This window comes from Cricetulus griseus, chromosome 2 (assembly GCF_003668045.3).
Source record: "Cricetulus griseus strain 17A/GY chromosome 2, alternate assembly CriGri-PICRH-1.0, whole genome shotgun sequence".
NCBI classification, from domain to species: domain Eukaryota; kingdom Metazoa; phylum Chordata; class Mammalia; order Rodentia; family Cricetidae; genus Cricetulus; species Cricetulus griseus.
In genome coordinates, this window is record NC_048595.1 from 438235605 (window position 1) to 438256382 (window position 20778).

The 20778-nt window shown below is 42.4% G+C and overlaps 2 protein-coding genes across 4 annotated transcripts in view; one reads left to right on the plus strand and one right to left on the minus strand.

Moving 5' to 3' along the window:
• Positions 1-19608, minus strand: part of Pde6d (phosphodiesterase 6D) — a 42442-nt gene extending 22834 nt beyond the window's left edge. Inside the window, exon 1 of the mRNA XM_027397455.2 lies at positions 19391-19608. Within this exon, the coding sequence (XP_027253256.1) occupies positions 19391-19440 (50 nt within the window). The 5' untranslated portion in view covers positions 19441-19608. The remainder of the gene's footprint in view (positions 1-19390) is intronic.
• A 140-nt stretch (positions 19609-19748) lies between these two features.
• Cops7b (COP9 signalosome subunit 7B) overlaps positions 19749-20778 on the plus strand; it is a 28311-nt gene continuing 27281 nt past the window's right edge. For all 3 annotated transcript variants that reach the window (XM_027397451.2, XM_027397450.2, XM_027397452.2), the window contains exon 1: positions 19749-20189. The gene's annotated coding sequence lies outside the window, so the exon portion shown is untranslated. The remainder of the gene's footprint in view (positions 20190-20778) is intronic.

Genomic DNA, 20778 nt, shown 5'->3' on the forward strand with positions numbered 1-20778 from the left:
TCTAATTTCTAAAACAATAAATTAAGAAAACAATCCTGAAAAAATATCCAGAGAAATTACATGACATGGTTAGCACATGTTATTAAACTGTCCTGAACAAATGGGCCACACCTAAGCAGATTTCTTGTTTTTTTGTTTTTGCTTTTTGAGACAGGGTTTCTCTGTGTAACTGTCCTGGAACTCACTGTGTAGACCAAGCTGGTCTTGAACTCACAGAGATGCTTTTGCCTCTGTCTTCTAAGTGCTGGGAATAAAGGCATGCACCACCATGTCCTGTGCAAATTTCTGTTTTAATGAACAGAAGAAACTGAAAAAGAGAAGGAATTCTGTTATCAGGTGATTCATCCTACACATTTCTTGGATAAGAATCCTTGGCAGAAACAGACATCTTTCAAGTTTCTATTTACTGTATAAGGATGGCTAATAGGTACTTTGTGCCAGCTAAAATGCTACAGGCTTTCTCTATATTTATAAGAATCCTTATAAACTATAGACTAGGCATTAAAGGTTTCAAATGCTTTGGTTATAGGCATAAACCACAACACCCAGTTTTAGGTGGTACTGGGAACTGAACCCAGGGCTTCATTCATGCTAGATAAACACTTCATTAACTAACCAAGGAGCTTAGCTCTAAAGTTGGCTTTTCACTGCCCCATTCCAATGGCTATGCTCTTAGCATCTATGACACTACCAGATATCCTGCATACCATTTGTCCCAGAGAGAGAAACTATAATACAGAATATACTGCAGCTGAAAACCAGCACAGGTAGCATTTGGACAAACAAGTCTGTCTACGCTGAATACTCCAGGGAAAAGAGTGGAAGCTGCAGGGTCCTAGCTAGGTCCCTTGGTGAAGACAGGGCACCAGAGCTAGAAAAACTGATGGTGAGGAATACAAGCAGACTCCTAAATATACAATTGGAATGTATATTTAGGTGGAAAGCCACCTAATGTCATTCTCCAGATATGCATAGTAGAGAGTAATACAAAATTACTGAAGCTGTACAGAGTCACACAGGTAACAAAATCCTACTCATGACAACAAAACTTCCTTACTAAAAGCTGTACTTAAATATTTGAGTTAAAATGTTTGAAAATAATTCTCTCCTTTGAGCATTATTGTGTTTGATGTTTAAGCAACCTGAAATTACTTTGGTTGACACGGAGGTTTTCTTGTAACAAAGATTTTGGCAAAAAAAGACCTCTTACTCTATTTGGATAATATTATGAGAAGATAAAGAGATCAGAAAATCTCAGGAGGAAAGCATCTGGAAGAATGGTTCATCTTACTCATGGAGAAGTGTACTGGCTCAGAGGGGGTCAATACCCCAAACCAAGCCTGGCCAATCATAGGCCTGCTCTAGAGAGCTACTTCAGATGAGCAAGTGGGTTCTTTCTGCATTCACAGTACTGCAAAGCCAAAACTGTTTCTTAGGAATCCACACAGGGATAGACTGTATGTATCTGTTGCTAACAGAGTCAAAGTCAAAGGCCAGAAGACATCAGATCCCATAGAGTTACTATGCAGTAAAACAAGTGGCCAGGACTAGCAGTGGAATAGACAGCACCCTGGATAATGGAGTGAACCTGCTAGAGAAAGCCACTGAGGCCAGGCTCTGCATCCACTCCATCCAGAATAGTGTCTGTTCCTGTGTTCCATTGACCCTCAGCACTGTTTAACTTCGTGGAGATACAGAAGGATGAAAGCCACCAGGTGGGTGTTAGGAATCTTCTGGAAGAGCAGACTATGTTCTAACTGTTGAGCCATCTCTCCAGCACCCAATTTTTAAAATTTTTAAAGTTTATTTTTATTTTCAGTTATATGTACATGTCTGAGTGAGGGTCTATACACATGAACAGAAGCTAGAAGAAGGCATTGAAACCCCTAGAGCTGGAGTTACAGGTAATTTTGAGCCACTTGATATGGAAACTGGGGAACCAAATTCTGGTCCTCTGCAAGAGCAGCATGTGCTCTTAACCACTGAGCCGTCTCTAGCCCCTCCATTAAAAATTTAAATACCCGCCTTGTCTGTAATTCTAGCACTCAAGATGCAACAGCAGAGGATTGCAATGAATTCAAGGTCAGACTGGTCAACATAGCACGTTTCAGGTCAACCAGGTCTACATAGTGAGACCCTAAATCCAATAAATAAATAAATAAATAAAAATAAAAAAACAAACTTTATACATTATGGCAAATGAATTCACAGACCAGCAACTACATTCTGACTCCACAGCTATGGAATCCCCATACAGTTTACATCTAGTACACAGTAACATCACTCTCCGAGCGTGTTCAGGAAGTGAATGCATGAGTGAGATGAATGGCATGATCACAGCAGATAACCAGGTCGAAGAGTGGAAAATGTAGACTTGGAGGGAAATGGTTGAGAAGGTGATGACTGCAGATTGCTATCTCACAGCAAACTTTCTCATCACTCTGCCTCCCGAGTGCTGGGATTAAAGGCATGAGCCACCATCGCCTGGCTGTATATTACCTTTCTAATAATTCATTTGACAAAAACATCAGCTTGTGAAGGACAAGAAGTAAAAAAAAAAAATCAGATTCTTCTCTAGCAATATAGTTTAAGTAGCACTGTTCTAGGCAATAGGAAAAATAAGACTTTTCTGCTCTCGACAAGGTCAGTATCTAAGGAACACATATAATTCAGGCTTTGTAAGTAGGTTGCCAGAATATTAATTAAAATATTTATTTGCTTGTGTGTGTGCATATGTGTGGAGATCAAAGACAATCTGCAAAAGTCAGTTCTCTCCATTCACTATGCAGGTCCCAGGGATTGAATTCAGGTTGTCAGACTTGGCAGCAGGTATCTTTACCTGTTGACCACTATGCTGGTCATAAAGAGAATTTTCTTTTTTTGTTTTTTTTTTCCAGACAGGGTTTCTCTGTAGCTTTGGAGCCTGTCCTGGAACTTGCTCTGTAGACCAGGCTGGCTTTGAACTCACAGAGTTCTGCTTTCCCAGTGTTGGGATTAAAGGCATGTGCCACCATGCCTGACTTCTTTTGTTTTTAAACAAATAACTAATAGGTTAAGAAGACAACAGAAGAGACAGTTTGGTGTGGAACAAAAAATCACAGGCAACAGGAGGGTAGCAGGCTAACAAGCTGCTATTAACCAGGGGTGAAGAAGTCAAGGTAGAAAATGAAGGTTTACTGGAGAAAGCCAGTGAGCCCAGGCTCTGCCATACACTCCATTCTCCAGAGTGCTGTCTGTTCCAGTCATCTGCTGACCCTGGCCAACTGTTTTACTGCACTATAGTAGGTATCAGTGTGCTGTGTCTATCTAAGTTTATAAATCTGATTCCACCCAGGTTTATTGGCCATCTTCTCAGTATTCAACACAATAACACACCAATGACAATTTATGCTGGAGAGGATGTTGAGAGAGGGGAATACTCCTCCATTGCTGATGGGAGTGTCAACTTGTACAGCCACTTTGGAAATCAGTATGGAGATTCTTCAGGAAAATGGGAATCAGTCTACCACAAGACCCAGCAATTCCACTCCTAGGCATATAACCAAAAGATGCACATTCATACAATAAGGACATCTGTTCAACTATGTTTATAGCAGCTTTATTTGTAATAGCCAGAACCTGGAAGCAACCTAGATGCCCCTCAACTGAAGAATGGATAGAGAAAATGTGATACATTTACACAATGGAGTACTACTCAGCAGAAAAAAAAAATGGAATCTTGAAATTTGCAGGCAAATGGATGGCACTAGAAGAAACCATCCTGAGCGAGGTAACCCAATCACAAAAAGACAAACATATGTACTCACTCATATATGGATTTCAGACATGGAGCAGGGGATTGCCAGCCTACAATTCTACCGACAGAGAGTCTGGGAAACAGGGAGGACCTTAAGAGAGACATGCATGGTACCCCAGAGAAGGGGAAAGGGACAAGATCTCCTGAGCAAATTGGGAGCATGGGGGGAGGGGACAGGGAGCTGGGAGAAAGAGAGGGGGAGAAGAGGAGGGGAGAGGAGGACATGAGGGGACAGGAAAGTTGAGTCAGGGGAAGAAGAGAGGAGAGCAAGATAAGAGGTATCATAATAGAGAGAGCCATTTTAGGTTTAAAGGGAAATCTGGCACTAGGGAGATTTTCAGAGATCTACAAGGATGACACCAACTGGCAAGCTAAGCAATAGTGGAGAGGTTACCTTAAATACCCTTCCTTGATAATGAGATTGATGACTACCTTATATGCCACCCTAGAGCATATGAAGATCCAATGGTTGATGGAAGCAGAGGCATACACCCACAATGACTCCTGGAATCCAGTTGCAGAGAGGGAGGAGTGATGAGCAATGGGGTCAAGTCCGGGCTGGTGAAACCCACAGAAACAGCTGACCTGAACAAGGGGGAGCTCAGGGACCCCAGATTGATGGCTGAGAGGCCAGCATGGGACTGATCCAGACCCCCTGAATGTTGTGTGTCAGTGAGGAGGTCTCGGCAATCTATGGGGCCTAGGATAGTAGACCAGTATTTATTCCTGGCACACAAATGGACTTTGGGAGTCCATTCCACATGGAGGGATGTTCTCTCAGTCTGAACACATGGGGGAAGGCCTAGGCCATGCCTGGGATGATATGACAGACCTTGGAGATCCCCCATGGAGGGTCTCACCCTCCCTGGGGAGCAGAAGTGGGATGGGAGGCTTGGGGAGGGCTGGTAAGGGGTGGGGGAGGAAGGGAGGGAGAGGGAGCTGGGATTGACATGTGAAGCAAGCTTGTTACTAATTAAAAAAATAATAATTAAAAAAAAGTGTCTAAGAAGCAGACCAGGGAGTGGCTTACTCAGGGATCATCAAGTTGTAGAAGCGAAAAATAAGACTGTTATGCCACAAAAAACTAATTAACCAAGGAGGGATAGAAAGATGACTTAGTAGTTAATAGTGCATACTGGTCTAGTTGGGCAGTGGTGGCACATGCTTTTAATGCCAGCACTGGGGAGGCAGAGGCAGGCAGATCTCTGTGAGTTCGAGGCCAGCCTGATCTACAGAGTGAGTTTCAAGACAGCTAGGGCAGTTACACAGAGAAACCCTGTCTCCAAGAACCAGAAGAAAAACAGAAAGAAAGAAAAAAAAAGAGTGTATATTACTCTGCAGAGGACCAAAGTTCAATTCTAAGCACCCACATCAGGAGGCTCACAACTGCCTGTAACTCCAGTTCTAAAGAGCCTCTGACTTTTGTGAGTGCCTGCACACACATGTGCATGCAAATTCACACAGTAATTTAGAAAAAGCCAAAAAACCTTCAACACTTACTTGTCTCTAAAGAGACAGCTAAATAAGTCAGCTAAATTGTAAGTAAAACATAGCAGACCTTAAAAGCCTTTTCCGAATTAGTCTGATCCATGACGTGGCAGAGTACTTGTAAATTATATTTGGGCAAGTGGCTCTCAGTAATTTCAAGGTAAGTAGATTTTTTTCTTCAGGCAAAATGCTGACTAAGCATATAATGATATATGCTAATGTCTGCCATTGCAGACCAAAGCAGTGAGTGTTGAAGCTTCATACCAAGGTCACTGGCATGAAGAAAACCTTTCTGCTCATTCCTTTGGGGTGGGAGCAGCTGCAATGCCTGGCAGTGAACAAAGGAGGCTTCTCTTTGGTAGCATCCTGAGCATTTTCATTATAGGAATGCTTTTCTTTGCTCTGCTTCTCTGCTTTCTGGTGGTGGTGTTTTCTCCCTCTGAACTTCTTTGCTTCCATACCCTCTCTGTCAGTGCCCTCGTGCTGCTTCTGCCCTGGGGTTTGCTACACTCGGCAGGCCCTTTAGTGTATTCTTTTAGGACTTACTTTATTTTTAATTATTATTTTACTCTATGAGTAGTGGTATGTTGATTGCATGTATGTCTGTGTACCATGGGCATGCCTGGTGTGGTGACTGAAGAAGATAGAAAATGGGTCACATGATGGGCAAATTGGAGGTACAGATAGTAGTAAAACCACCATGTTGGAGCTGGGAATTGAACCTAGGTCCTCTAGCAGAGCAGCCAGTATTCTTTTTTTTTTTTTTTTTTGGGGGGGGGGGTGTTCAAGACAGGGTTTCTCTGTGTAAATGCCCTAGCTGTCTTGGAACTAGATCTGTAGACCAGGCAGGCTGGCCTCAAACACACAGAGGTCCGCCTGCCTCTGCCTCCCCAGTGCTGGAATTAAAGGTGTGCGCCACCACTACCCACTGAGCAGCCAGTACTCTTAACCACTAAGCCATTTCTCCAGGCCCCAGCCCCATGTCTTTTTTTTCTTTTTTTTTTTTGTTTTTTTCGAGACAGAGTTTCTCTGTGTAGCTTTTGGAGCCCATCCTGGCACTCACTCTGGAGACCAGGCTGGCCTCAAACTCACAGAAATCCACCTGCCTCTGCCTCCCAAGTGCTGGGATTAAAGGCATGCGCCACCAACACCCGGCTTTCCAGCCCCATTTCTAAATAAATAAATAAATAAATAAATAAATAAATAAATAAAAGTTATGTTCACTCATTCATTTAGTGTGTGTGTGTGTGTGTGTGTGTGTGTGTGTGTGTGTGTGTGTGTGTGTGTGTGTATGCACTTGATACAGGTGGAATTACTGGACAACCTTGGGACTCAATTCTTTCCTCCCTCTATGTGAGTCCTGGGGATAAAGCTCAGATGATTGGGCTTGGTAACAAGTGCTTTAAACTACTGAGCTATCTTGCTGGCCATCTTTTAGTACATTCTTAAAAGCTACTTCTAATTGACGTATTTTTTTTATCCTGGAACTTGCTCTGTAGACCAGACTGGCCTCGAAACCACAGAGATCCACCTGCCTCTGCTGGGATTAAAGGCGTGTGCCACCACCACCCGGCCTCTAATTGTCATATTTATTTTGATTTTTGGAGTCAGGGTTTCTCTGTGCAACAGACCTATCTGTCTAGAACTTGATTTGTAGACCAGGCTGGCCTCAAACTCACAGGGATCTACCTGCCTCTGCCTCCCAAGTGTTGGGGCTAAAGGCGTGCACCACTACCACCATACCTGGCTAATGGACCGATTTTTCTAAATAATTTCTCAGCAGTGTTCTCATTTATAGGAGATATGGTGAAAAAGTATAAACAGGTTCCTGAGAAACCAGGTTTTAGCATCCTTGAAACTTAATATTCGGTAACAAGTAGTGTTATCACTGTGAAATAATACTCTGGGCTCTGGCAACGCTACTGTGCTTGGAAAAGAGACAATCAAAATCCAGACTGGCCTGGGAAACAGTGCAGGCAAGTAATTGAGTAACAAGAAGGAGATCACCACTTGAAACATAACGCAGTCTTCTCACTAGCAAAGTCAAACAAAGACACAAACCTTTCTTTTTCTAGAGTCCACTATTCTACTGATTTGCAGTTAAGTCCCTGAAGCTAGCCTCAGACAAGCCAGAAGAGACACATCTGAAAGGTTTTTAGAAACTAGCTTTGCCTTGTTTGCATCCCACCTCTTGATGGAAGAGATGACAGTGGGCCCCCTTTCAGGGGCATGCTCCCCAAAGGTTTCTATTCTAGACATTTGGAAGCATAGAAAGATGTTCTTGAATTCCATCAGAATCTACATTCAAGGAGTCTTGAACTTCACCTAATTAAAAAAAAAAAAAAGAGCTACAGTATTGAGAGGGAAATCAATTTTCTTTTATAACCAAGGAAGGAGCCGAGCGTTGGTGGTGCATGCCTTTAATCCCAGCACTCGGGAGACAGAGGCAGGTGGATCTCTGTGAGTTCGAGGCCAGCCTGGTTTCCAGAGCGAGTGCCAGGATAGGCTCCAAAGCTACACAGAGAAACCCTGTCTTGAAAAACCAAATATATATATATCTCACTGGCCGTGCTTCTAGAGGGCCTAGGGATTTATCTGTTTTTACTGCAAAAGACAATTACTTCCCAGGTTAATGAATAGAATCTTGCAGAGGTCTAAGACAGTATAAAAAAGAATCTTCGAGTCTCTGGCTTTTTTGGTAACCTAAAATAAGAAACTTAAAAATTTTCAAAAGCAATTCTAAATTTTAAAACAAAATTGAATGATTAATATGACAATAGTAAGCACAATATATTTGAAGAGCTATGTCATCCCACTTTAAAAACCATAATCTGTGCTTACAGAAAATAAATGATGAACATACAACTGGAAACCAAGAGAGTTTCACTATTTAATTGAATCCTCTTGATTTCTTCAGGGGAAGGAACCCCTGGCTTCAAGCTAGTCTAGTGCTCTACCATTGAACTTCACAGATACTCACCCACCAGTCATGATAATTTTATCTAAGTTACTTCCTAAACTTTGCTTTCTGTCACAAGATTTCTTGAATAATGTATTTTTTGCTGACTTTATTTCCTCTATTATCCATCTTCTAATATTGGCAGATTATAATTAATCTTGTTTCCTTAGATATTATTCTTAAAAAGATCACTACTGATGTATAAGCTGTCAGACTTGCAGTATAGTCTCAAATAGTCACTGAATGAAATTTCCAGCACTCCAAGGACTTTTGATTTTTATGCTCCCTTGCTCGACTCTAACTCACTCCTGGCATTCTCCTCTGAATTGTTCATGCCATCATTTTGCTGTTACTCCCCAGTATCTGAAAGATTAAACTCTTTACCACCTACTCCTACCTTTCAAGATTCTATTTAGATGACAATTCTGAAGCCTTCCACAACGCCCCCAGCAGTAATCATTCTTCTGTGTTTCCAGCACTTATGATAATGGTATGCACTTATCACACTGTATTCTGTTATTCTTCCCCTCTCCCTTATACAAGTCTTGGGGAGGTTAGAGGTTGATGTTAACTATTTCTCAATCACTTATCTTATTTTTTGAGACAGGATTTTTTTTCCAAGTAGCCCTGGATATCCTGGAATTCTCTATGTAAATCAGGCCAGCATTGAACTCACAGAAATCCACTTGCCCCTGCCTCCCAAGTGCTGGGATCAAAGGGGCATGACACTTTGCCTAGGTAATTTGCCTTATTTTTAAAGACAGCCTCTTACTGAACCTTCTGGAGTAGCTCTTCTGGAGCTCACTAACTAGCCAGACTGGCTGGCCAGTAAACCTGTTTTTGCTTCCTCAGAGTAGGGATTACAGCTGTGTACTGCTGCACTTGGCTTTTATATGGGCACTGGGGATCTGAATTTAGGACTTCCATATGCTTGCAGGGCAAGCACTTTATCAACTGAGTCATCTCCCTAGCCCGGAGGTCATTTTTTGTTTGTTTGCTTTTTTTCTGAGACAAGAGTCTTAATTATGTACCACCAGATAGTCCAGAACTTGTTATGTAGACCAGGATGGCCTCAAACTTGTGGCATGTACCACCACACCTACCTTTTCTATAATTTTCTGAGTTTTGTTTTGTTTTGTTTTGTTTTAGGTGGTAAGGGCTAGAGTGATGGCTCAGAGTTAAAAGTACTTACTGCTCTTGCAGAGGACCTGGGTTCAGTTCCCAGAACCCACATGATGGCTCACAACCATCTGTGACTCCAATTCCTGGGAATCTGATACCTTCTTCTGGCCTTTACAGCCAATTTGTAAATTTGAGTCCAACCTGGTCTATAGCAAGTGCCAGGCCAGCCAGGGTTACATGGTGAGACCTTATCTCAAGAAAGCAAAACAAGGCCAGGTGGTGGTGGCATACACCTTTAGTCCCAGCACTTGGGAGGCAGAGGCAGGTGAATCTCTGTGAGTTCGAGGCCAGCCTGGTCTACAAGAGCTAGTTCTAGAACGGCCTCCAAAGCCACAGAAAAACCCTGTCTAGAGAAACCAAAAACAAACAAACAAACAAACAAAACAAAAACAATACAGGATGTTTTTTTTTTTGACTTTTGAGACAGGGTTTCTCTGTGTAGCCCTGGCCATCCTGGAACTAGCTCTGTAGACTAGGCTGGCCTCTAGTTCAAAGATCCACCTGCTTCTGCCTCCCAAGTGCTGGGATTAAAGGTGTACAACACCATGATATTTTTCACAGATGTTTAAAGACAAGATTCCATAGTGGAGATAACTGGAGCTATTTACAAGGTGGTCTTCTAAATATTAGCACTACACACTATTACGGGAATTCTGTCATAACTACAACTTTCCTGTAAAACCCAATGGCCTGTATGTTGTGCTTATTAGATTTGAGTAACAACCTCATATATATCTTCATGATCAAAGCTGCTAATTGCATTCCTGCTAGTAGCTATTTCTCCACCACAGAATGTTTAAAATGTAAAAAAATGTGCAAACAAAAATATATTTGATGGGCGTTGGTGGCACACGCCATTAATCCCAGCACTCAGGAGGCAGAGGGAGGTGGATTGCTGTGAGTTTGAGGCCAGCTCAAGTTCCAGGACAACCTCCAAAGCACTACAGAGAAACCCTGTCTTGAAAAACAAAACAAACAAACAAAAATATACTCATTTGGGGCTGGAGAAATGGCTCAGCGACTAAGAGTGCTTACTGCTTTTCCAAGGATCATGGTTCAAATGCCAGTATTCAGATGGTAGCTCACAGCTGCATTTAACTCCAGTTCTAGGGGATGTGACATCCTCTTCTGACCTCCACATTTAGGTGTACTTGCGCGCACGCGCGCGCACACACACACTAAAATCTTAAAAAATATACCTATTTGCTGCTTAAATACTTTCGAGGAAGTATCTCTTTACCCCTTTAGGCAATTAATTGTTAAAAAAATTCTTTCTTATCCCAGGCTGAACTTTGCTGAGAACTGAGGAAAAAAGAACAAAACAACATAGAGGATGTAAGTACAATAGAAAAGACTAATTCCTGAATGAAATATGAATCTGGGGACTGGAGAGATGGCCCAGCTTTTAAGAACATTGCTGCTCTTGCAGAGGACCCAGGCTGGGTTCCTAGCACCAACGTCAAGTGGCTCACAACTGCCTCTAACTCCAGTTGCAGAGGACTGCACATCCTCTTCTGGCCTCTGAGGGCACCAGTATGCACATGGTGCACATACATCCATGTGGCCACACACATATACATAAAATATAAATAATCTTAAAAGACAAAAAGGGAATTCTTAGAGATGGGGAAATAGCACAATTGGTAAAATGCTTGCCAGGCAAGCATGTAAGAACCAATTTTGATCTTGTAATCCACATAAAAAAGCTGGGCATGATGGCATAGGTTTGCAATCTAAGTGCTGGGAAGAAGGAAAACAGGTGGCTCCTGGCCGTTCCAGATCCTGCCTCAAAATAAACAAGGTAGACTAAGCCTGACAATCAACTTCTTAGACTGGCCTCTACCTGAATTCACACACATGCACAATCTTAAGTACTACAATCAATAGAATTATATATATTCCACTCAGCATGACTAACAATTTCTGAGTCCATACTTGTCCCAGCTAGTTTTGTGTCAACTTGATGCAGCTGGATTTATCTGAGAGAAGGGAACATCAATCGGAAAATGTCTTCTTCATAAGATCAGACTGCAGGCAAGCCTGTAGGGCATTTTCTTTATCAGTGATTGACGAGGGAGGCCCAGCCCATTGTGGGTGGTGCCATCTCTGGACTGGTGGTCCTGGGTTCTGTAAGAACGCAGGCTGGGCAACCCACGAGGAGCAAACCTTTAGGCAGCACCCCTCTATGGCTTCTGCATCAGCTCCTACCTTCAGGTTCTCCCCTGCCTTCTTCCAATATGGAACTGTAAGTGAAATAAATCCTTTCCTCTCCAAATTGCTTTTGGTCACAGTGTTTCATTAGAGCAATAGAAATCCTAAATAAGACCATGCCTGAGGAAGTAAGATACCCATCATAATCTAAGGAGAATCCATGATTAGACAATCTGTGGTCAGCGTTCATTGGTTGTATGGGTGGTATGTTTTGGTTGCTCGCCAAGAATTGGACAGATTTTTAAAAATTGTTTTAGGAAATCATAAACATCAGTATCATTTCTAAAACCTAGACAAGGCAATTATTGTAGGCAACACTGACATGTACAATATTAACATTAAAGAAAAATTAAGTGTTCTACTGTTTCTTTTCTTTTTCAGACAGGGTCTTTCTATGGAATCCTGGAAATTGCTATGTAGACCACACTGGCCTTGAACTAATGAGATCCTCCTGCCTCTGCTTCTGAGTGCTGGGATTAAAGGTGTGTGCCACCATGCTTGGCTTCCACCCCCCCCCCCCCCCCCCGACTGGGTTTCTCTGTGTAGCTTTGGAGCCTATCCTGGCACTCACTCTGGAGACCAGGCTGGCCTTGAACTCAGGCTGGCCTTGAACTCACAGAGATCAGCCTGCCTCTGCCTCCCAAGTGCTAGGATTAAAGGCATGCGCCACCAACGCTGCTCACTACTATTATTATTCATAATTATTAATAGATTGAATAACTGCAGTTAATATTTGTTGCTTACTATATGCTGAGTACTGTGTTAAATTTAAATTTCATCTAATTCCTGTAACAATCCTCTGAGAATATGAGTTATGGAAACTGGGGCACCATGAGTGTAAGTGCTCTGTTGAAGGTCATGAGGCTGCAGGGAGTAAGTCTGAACCTACAATTTTACAGTTTGCTCTATTTGCATAACAATTACACGCAACATTTTGATAGTTATCAAGTACTCTCTACAGAGGCTCCACATAAACACATAAGTAATCAAATTAGAGCTCTTCTCCTCCAAAGTAGTTCAAAGTGAGTTAATGGTCAATAAGAAGACAGGTTCAATAAGCTTGAACAGTCTTCATTTATTCATTGGTCTTTCCTTCTGGGAAGTATCCAATATATTCTTTTTCTATTTTGAGTCAAATGTTTATTTTCTTAATTCATATGCCATCTGAACATTGTACTAACAATCTAGAGGATGAATAAATGGAGATGATTAACTAAGTTAAAAAAAAAAACCAACCTAGTTGGGCATGATCTTTTAATCCTAGCACTTAGGAGGCAGCGGTGGGAGGCAGAGGCTCTCTGTGAGTTCAAGACCAGCCTGGTCTACATAGTGAGTTCTAGGACAGTCAGGGCTATGTAGAGAGACCCTGTCTCAAAATAAAAAAAAAAAAAAAGTCTACATAGATTCTATCTAATCAAATTCCCAGTGGGTTAAAGATAATGAAATCATAAAACATAATCTTCTCTAACAGCCTTTTTCCTTACATTAAAAAAAAATCTTTAAAAACTCTGACTTGGCAGCACTGAACCATCTCACTGCCTTCCCCCGTATTAATTTATTAAGGAACATGTTTATGCCAATGAAAAAAATTACTTAAATAGGTAAAATAATATAGAAGCCATATGAGAAACCTAGTGGTATGAGTACTATTGTGAAGCTGTAGTCCCAGCCATTTGGGAAGCTTAAGAGGGAGGGTTGTCTTATTGTAGGACTAGCGTTAGACAACAAAAAGACCCTGTCTTAAACAGAAAAGTACCATGATAAATGTATATCACTGAAAGCAATTGACAGTACCTATCTTTGGAATTATGAACATGATAAACTTGAGTAAAAACATTTCAAAACAATTCTCTACTGGAACTTACTTTGTAATTAGGCTGACCTCAAACTCACAGAGATCCGCCTGCCTCTGCCTCCTGAATGCTGGGAGTAAAGGTGTATCCCCGCCCCAACCCAATTCTCTAAATTTCTTTTCTTTCTTTCCTTTTTTTTTTTTTTTTTTCCAAGACAGGGTTTCTCTGTATTGTTTTGGAGGCTGGCTTTGAACTCATAGAGATCTGCCTGCCTTTGCCTCCCAAGTGCTAGGATTAAAGGCATGCGCCACCAAAGCCCGGCTCCAATTCTCTAAATTTCTGAAGTTTTAGAAAAGCAAGTGACCTTAAACACTAGCCACATTAGCAAACTACACTAAATACATTAAAATACTGTAATAAAATTTAACTGCAAAATAAAACAGTATTTAAAAATATTTTCTTTCTGAAAAAATATTTTCTTTCAGTACTAAAGATTGAACCTAAGTGAGTACTCTTTTACTGGCCTCTTTTAATTTTACTTTGAACTCTTACTTTGAGACCAAGTTGCCCTGGAAGGCCTTGGACTTTCAAGGCTTCTGTCTTAGTCTCTGAGTCGCTGAGATTACAGGCCTGAATCACCAGGCCTAGCTAATAATATCATGTTAAAGACATCCCTTCTAAACAGAAATAAAGGGGGGGAGGAATCTTTCATTCATTTTGTAGCCTTCAAGTGTAGAGTAGCATGTATAACAGTCATCCAACAGACCTTTGTTAAATGAAATAAATGAGGAATGTGGGGTTTACACTCTATCAGCTATTTAAAATGATTAAATCCAAAATCAATGCATGAGAATCACATTTGCCCCCCAAAATATTTCATTCATAATTTTCATTTACAATTAGGAAATGTAACAAACTTTCTTTTAACAAACAAAGAAATAGAAGACTCTCAGTATGTACATATGAGATAAAAACAGGTAAAGAGGGATGGGATAGACACACTAAGAAAATGAAGTACTCGTGAGTTATTTTTGAAGTAATATAACAAATACAAAACCTTCCATGAATTCTCACAGCTATAGCTGAGTTTTGCAGTATAATTCTTGCTTACTGGCCATCTATAATGGACATATGAGCAAAGATTTGTGTGAATAAAAGGGACACAAATATTTGGGACCTTATGACTTTATAGATACATACTCATGTCATGACAATCCCACTGAAACTATAAGAAACCATACTGTGAAACTGGGGGTTTACCCCAAGCATGCACAGGCATGGGGCAAGACATGAACCAATGAAACAATATTCCAAAAGTAAACCCATGTCTCATGGAAGTTTGTTACTTGACAAACACAGTGTTCCATAACAATGGGGGAAGAGTAAGTCTAAATAGCTAGTAAATATTACTGGGATAGCTGGCTTTCCAAACAGCCTATTCCTACTACACACTATAAATATAAATACGTTTCAGGTATTCAGGGTTAAAGGGTTAAGTACTGAAAATAAGAAAACAAGCTATCTGATTAAACTTAGGATAAAAGAGGTCACCAGCACCTTAAAAAAATCTCTGCTTTTGTAAAGCCTCAGAAATTGAGTTAAGATTCAAATTGTCCCTCTCTACAGAAATCTTTAAGAAAAGGTATTTATATGAGCTGAATAAGACAAAAATGCAAAAGTCAAATAGAAAGTGTAATACATTTTTTAAAGCTTAAAAAGAATTCTGTTCAATGAGAGAGAGAGAGAGAAAGAGAAAGAGAGAGAGAGAGAGAGAGAGAGAGAGAGAGAGAGAGAGAGAGAGAGAAGCCAGGCATGCAGGCACAGGTCTGGAATCCCAGCTTCATGGGAGGCTGAGGAACAAAGATCACTAGTTCAAGGCTTGTTATGGCTACTAGCCAGGCTGGACAACTTAATGTGACTTTTTCTCCAAGTAAAAATTCTAAAAAATGGGCTGTTGAGGAAGAAGTTATGGTCTTCAGTGATGTAGCCACTGAGGAGTTCCTCACACACCAGCAGACCAGGGCTCCACAACCATGCCCACTGGCTGGCCCTGGTTAAACTCAGTGAGAGGGTCACAAAGCAAAAACAAAAATAAAACAAAAAAGGCTGGACAGTGGTGGCGCACATCTTTAATACCAGCAGTCAGGAGGCAGAGGCAGAGACAGGTGGATCTCTGTGAGTTCAAGGCCAGCCTGGTCTACAAAGCTACAAAAAGAAACCCTGTCTTGAAAACAAAACAAACAAAAAAATAAAACAAAAAGACATGAAAGTGGTATGGGGCTTGAAAATGGGAGGGAGAAAAGAGAAGGTGGGGATGAATGTGACTATTGTGTATTATATACATGTATGAATTTGCCAAAGGATAAATAAATGAACAGATACGTAAAAGGAGAGCTGGGGATATCCTTGAATGGGAGAGTGTTTGCTTAGCATTGACTCAAGCCTAGGTTCGATACCTAGTGTTGCAGAAACAAAAACCCAAAACCAAAATCACAGACAAGGATTTAAGCAGTATACTATGACAAAATACTTACAATAGACATGTTAGGCAAAAGGCTACTATAAAAAAATACACAAACACTCGAACAGTGACAAGAAAAACAAAAAATAATAAATGGGTAAACATTTAACAAATAGTTCAGAGAAGAAAATTGAAAAATATGAGATTGCAACTTCACTGATAAAAACCCTGCCAGGACATAGGGCTCAATTTGTATCAGGTGCTTTTCCAAATGTATAGCTATCAATTCATTTCACGTCACAAGAGATCTATAAGACAGATACTGTATTAGTCCTATTTTCTACCTAAGAAGACTGAGGCGAGACTGCTCGGGAACACAGGACTAGACTTCTAAGGCAGTCAGTGAAGTTCCTCAGCTCAGTATAGCTTTTCTCCGCCTTTTTTTTTTTTTTTTTGAGACGGTGTCTAGAATTTGCTATATAAATCAGGTAAACTAAACTGGCCTCAACTCAGCGATCTGTCTTTTCCCCAGCCTCCTGAGCACTGGGGTTAAAGGCATGTGTCACTACCACCTAGCTAGTATAGCACTTAACCACTATGATACATTATTTTTCCAGAGAGCTGGAGATGCAGGAATATAATTTTTAAAAAGATATACTTTCTTTTCAAATGAAACAAGATTTTCAAAACAAGAAAAACAAGTCAATGTGCAAAATTGAGTACTGCTGGTGGGAGAATATAATAGTGCTTTTTTTTTTTTTTTTTAAATAGTAATGTGGAAAAACCAGCAATGCTGTATTTTGAATGAGAATGGCCTCCACAAGCTCATATATTTGAATGTTTGGGGAGGATTAGGAGGTGTGGCCTTGTTAGAGGCATGTTACTGGGAGTGGGCTTTGAGGTGTCAAAAAAACTTTCAACGTTCCCAGTTATCTTTCTCTGCCTAATATTTGGGGATCAGATGTCAGCTCTACCACGCCTACTTACCTGTAGCCTCTAACCCTCTGAAACTGTAAGTCCCAATACTTTTTCTCTAAGTTCCATTGTTCAGTGTCTCATCACAGCAACAGAAAAGTAAGATAAGTGGTAAGCACAAAAACTTTTCCAGAAACAATCTGAAAACAGTTCAGAAAAAAAAAATCCAACAAAGGGAGGCCAGTGGTCAAGTTGTTTCTAACATAAAATTATCTTTTAAAAAAATGAAAGCAGAAGTCTGAGTGGGGTGTGGTGGTAGTGGCAGCATGCTATATAGCTTTTCTACACTTCAGCTATCCACATCTGCTTATGGGCCCTATTATAAAGACAAACAGAAACATCCATGGAACTATAAAAGGGTCTGTTACTAAACTTCATGATCTAAAATCATTGAGCATTTATCATGAATGGCAATATGTAAGGCCTTCTGTTTTTAAACAGCATAGCAGGGCAACTCATTTTCCAGTCCCCTCCCAGCCACAGGGAACGGTTTCTTTTCTTCTCATACACTCGGCTTGCTTGCCCTTAAGACCAAACCATCAAAACCTCAGAAGATTAGTTTTGCACTTGAAGTGTTTTCATTTTTGCACATAGAACTTCCTGTGTTGCTTTTCTCTCCCTGGTGCTACAGAAACCCAAGACCTTGTTTATACTTCCAGTCCACTCCCCCACCACTCTTAGACATGTGGGGTTTTTTTTTTGTTTGTTTGTTATGGTCCTTTTTCTTTTTTTGGTCTTAGGGTCTCTCATTCTGTAGCTTAGACTGGTCTTGAATTCATGACAATTTCCTGCTCCAGTCACCAAGTGTGGGAATTATAAGTATGATCTATCATGCCTTGCCAAGCTTTCTAAATTTTACTATCACCCTTGGTTCCCCCCCTTTTTTTCTGAGATATGGTTTTTCTGTGTAGCCCATCTGTCTTCCTGTAACTCTCTTTGTAGACCAGGTTGGCCTTGAACTCACAGAAATCTGCCTGCCTCTGCTTCCCAAGTGCTGGGATTAAAAGCATTCGCCACCATGCCCGACCATCCTTGGTTTCTAACTATGACAAAGCAATTAAATCCTGGAAGAGGTGAAACAGGTCCTGTGAAGATGCAACAGGTTGCTCAGAGAACAGTGCTTCCTAACCCTTCATGGAAGAAGGGGCTCAGTAAGAGATGGGTACACTGCACGGAGGGAGGAACTTATGAGTATTCCATACTGATGGAAGGAATGTAAGCAGAGATCAAGGTCAGCAGAAGGCAAAACTACAATACACTCTATTTGCATTTTATGGTGGCAAATATTCCACCAAAATACAGAGCTTCTAGTCGGAGGTGCTGGCCCACACTCTGAATCCTAGCACTTCGGAGACAGAGGCAGGTGGATCGCTACTTGAGGCTAGCCCGGTCTACACACAGAGTTCTGGGTCAGCCAAGTTACACACTGTGACCCTGTCTCCAAAACGAAACAAACACTGCAAACCTTTCTTACTATATACAGAGGTTGCAAATGTCGCACTACAACTACAACAGGCCTGAGGTAATTGTTTATTTTCTCTGCCTCCTCACTTTTCTTCCTTTTTGAAGGAGGGTCTTCAGGAACTCAGGCTGGCCTCGAACTATGAAGCCGAGGATGACCTGAATTTCTGATCCTCCTGCTTCTATCTCCCAAGTACTGGGAAAACAGGCATTGGGCACCAAGTCCACCGAGGCAATGATTTCTTATATGACATGGTGTCCTCAACAGAAGTTAACTGTGAACAGCTCCCCTGTGATAAAGCATTAACCGAAGCAATGCCAAGGAACAAAGATAGTTTTGCTAGGAGTCAGTTCAAAACCAAAGTACCTCAAGACATCTCTCACACACACGATCATGCTGGAAAGATAACTTGAGAGGCTGAGGAGAAAAGGGACCATCCAATGCCTCAAAGGCCAAGAAAGTGTTAAGGTGGGGTTGGTCTTATATTTCTCTTTCCCCACCTTCCCACTACTCCAGCCCTACAAGAAGCCACAAGTGAGGAAGAGAAGTTGTGGAAACAAGACGGGTGTTGGTGGTGGAGTGAGATGAGGTACCCAAGAACATGTCCAGTTATCTCACACAAGGTCACTTGCTTGGAGTCACTTTCCCCTGCTCCCTCATGGGCTTCCCGCCAAAGATGCTCCAAAGCAGGTTAGGAGGCCAGCCCGACGCACCCCCTCGGCCTCAACCTGCGGACCACGACCCCCGCCTCCCCAGCCTTCTGGTCCGGACCAGCCCCACAGGACACCGGCTTTTGATGCCTACAACTCTGGCAGCCAGTCCCGGGGCTCCTCCGGTTCCGTCCCCTGAGGCTCCGTCAACGTCCCCTTCCTCCCTCAGGGCGTCCCTGTGCCCGCCTCCCGTTCGCGGTCCCTCCCGGGGGCCCGGCACGCCGTTCCTTTCCAGCCCCCGCTCACAGCCCTTCTTCCCGGTGCCCACCTGGCGCCCCGCCACTGCCCGGCTCCTGCAAGCCCCGGCCTCCTCCCAAGTCCTCCCGGCCCCGCCCCTGCTCCCGGGCGGATACAGTTTGAAGCCTCTCAGGATATCCCTGGCCCGCTCGTCCTTGGCTGACATGATGCGGCGCCTGCCGCCTGCGGCCCTCCCACGCTGGCTCGGCGGGGCCTCGCTGACGGTACCCAGGAACTGAGGACGGAGCTGCTGCCGGGCCGGACACCTCAGGCGAGCAGCGGTAGCGGCCAGACCCGAACCGGCCTCTCCCTCCCCTCAGCTCCCGCTCCTGATCCCTTCTCCTTCCCTCTAGTCGAGGAGCTCCCGCCCTGAAACCAATGGCAAGCCAGCCTTGACGATTGGCATTCCGAGCAGCCAATGGCAACGCTCAGCGGCTTCGCTCGGGGACAGAGAGCGTCAGTGGGAAAGGCCCTCCAGGAGGAGTCCCGGAGGACAGAATTTTCATTCGTGTTGTTGCCTGGAGTTTGTCCCAGCGGAGAGCAGTGGCTGGAAATCTTCAGAGGTTTGAGGAGCCTGCTCCCGTCGCCGGGCACACTTGCGGTCTGAGACTATGGCAGGCTGCTCTGTGCAAAGTGGCAGAAACTACATTTCCCAGGCTCCCAGGGAGTACGGAATCCCAGCTCGCCACTTAGAAGCCAGGGACTACAAATCCCAGCACAATCTGCGCTCCGTCTTTCTAACTTGGGCTCCAGTGTGCCGCGCAGGGTGCGCAAATTTGGAATCCTTCTGTAGGATTCGTTTCTGAATCCCGTTACTTGAAACCCGGCGGGAAGGTCCTCATTCTCCCTGGAGACATGACAGCCCGCCGACAGTTAACTTCTGTTTACACGGAACTCAGAAGTCTGCAAACCATGGTAAGACTGCAAACAACTAACAAAACCACGGATTAAGCCTTGAAAGATAATAGAACAAAATGACTTCCTCAAATAGTACTAATTTATTAGCCTGGAGTGCAGTTTTATGTGTTTTGCAGGGTTTATGTTGTGTTTCAGCTTCGGGCTGGGAGAGCTAAGGATTGTATACCCAATGTCAGTATAGGAAGACTTAAAAGAATTTGCCAGCCCAATCACTTTTATCTTTAGTTTTTAAATATGAGGAAATTGAGGACCGGAGAGGCATAGACTGGCCACAGATCACAGCAAGTTGAGACAGAATTTGGCTTTAAGTCTACTGACCTGCAATGTATTCGCTTTGCACTACCCTAGCTAGGGAGGCGATATTTTTAGCAGCATGACAATGTGATTGTTTTTCTTTTTAATGACAGTTTTCCCAACTAGTGTTGAAACACCTAGAGAATAGGTAAGCATTTATTTGGTGGATTTCCTGAACAGAACTATGGTGTGATAGTGTGATATCCTCAGTCTAATAGGTCTTGCTATTTTGATTTGCTTTTTTTGTCATTCAAGTTGACATTTAATATGATTTTTTTCCAGAAAGTAGGTA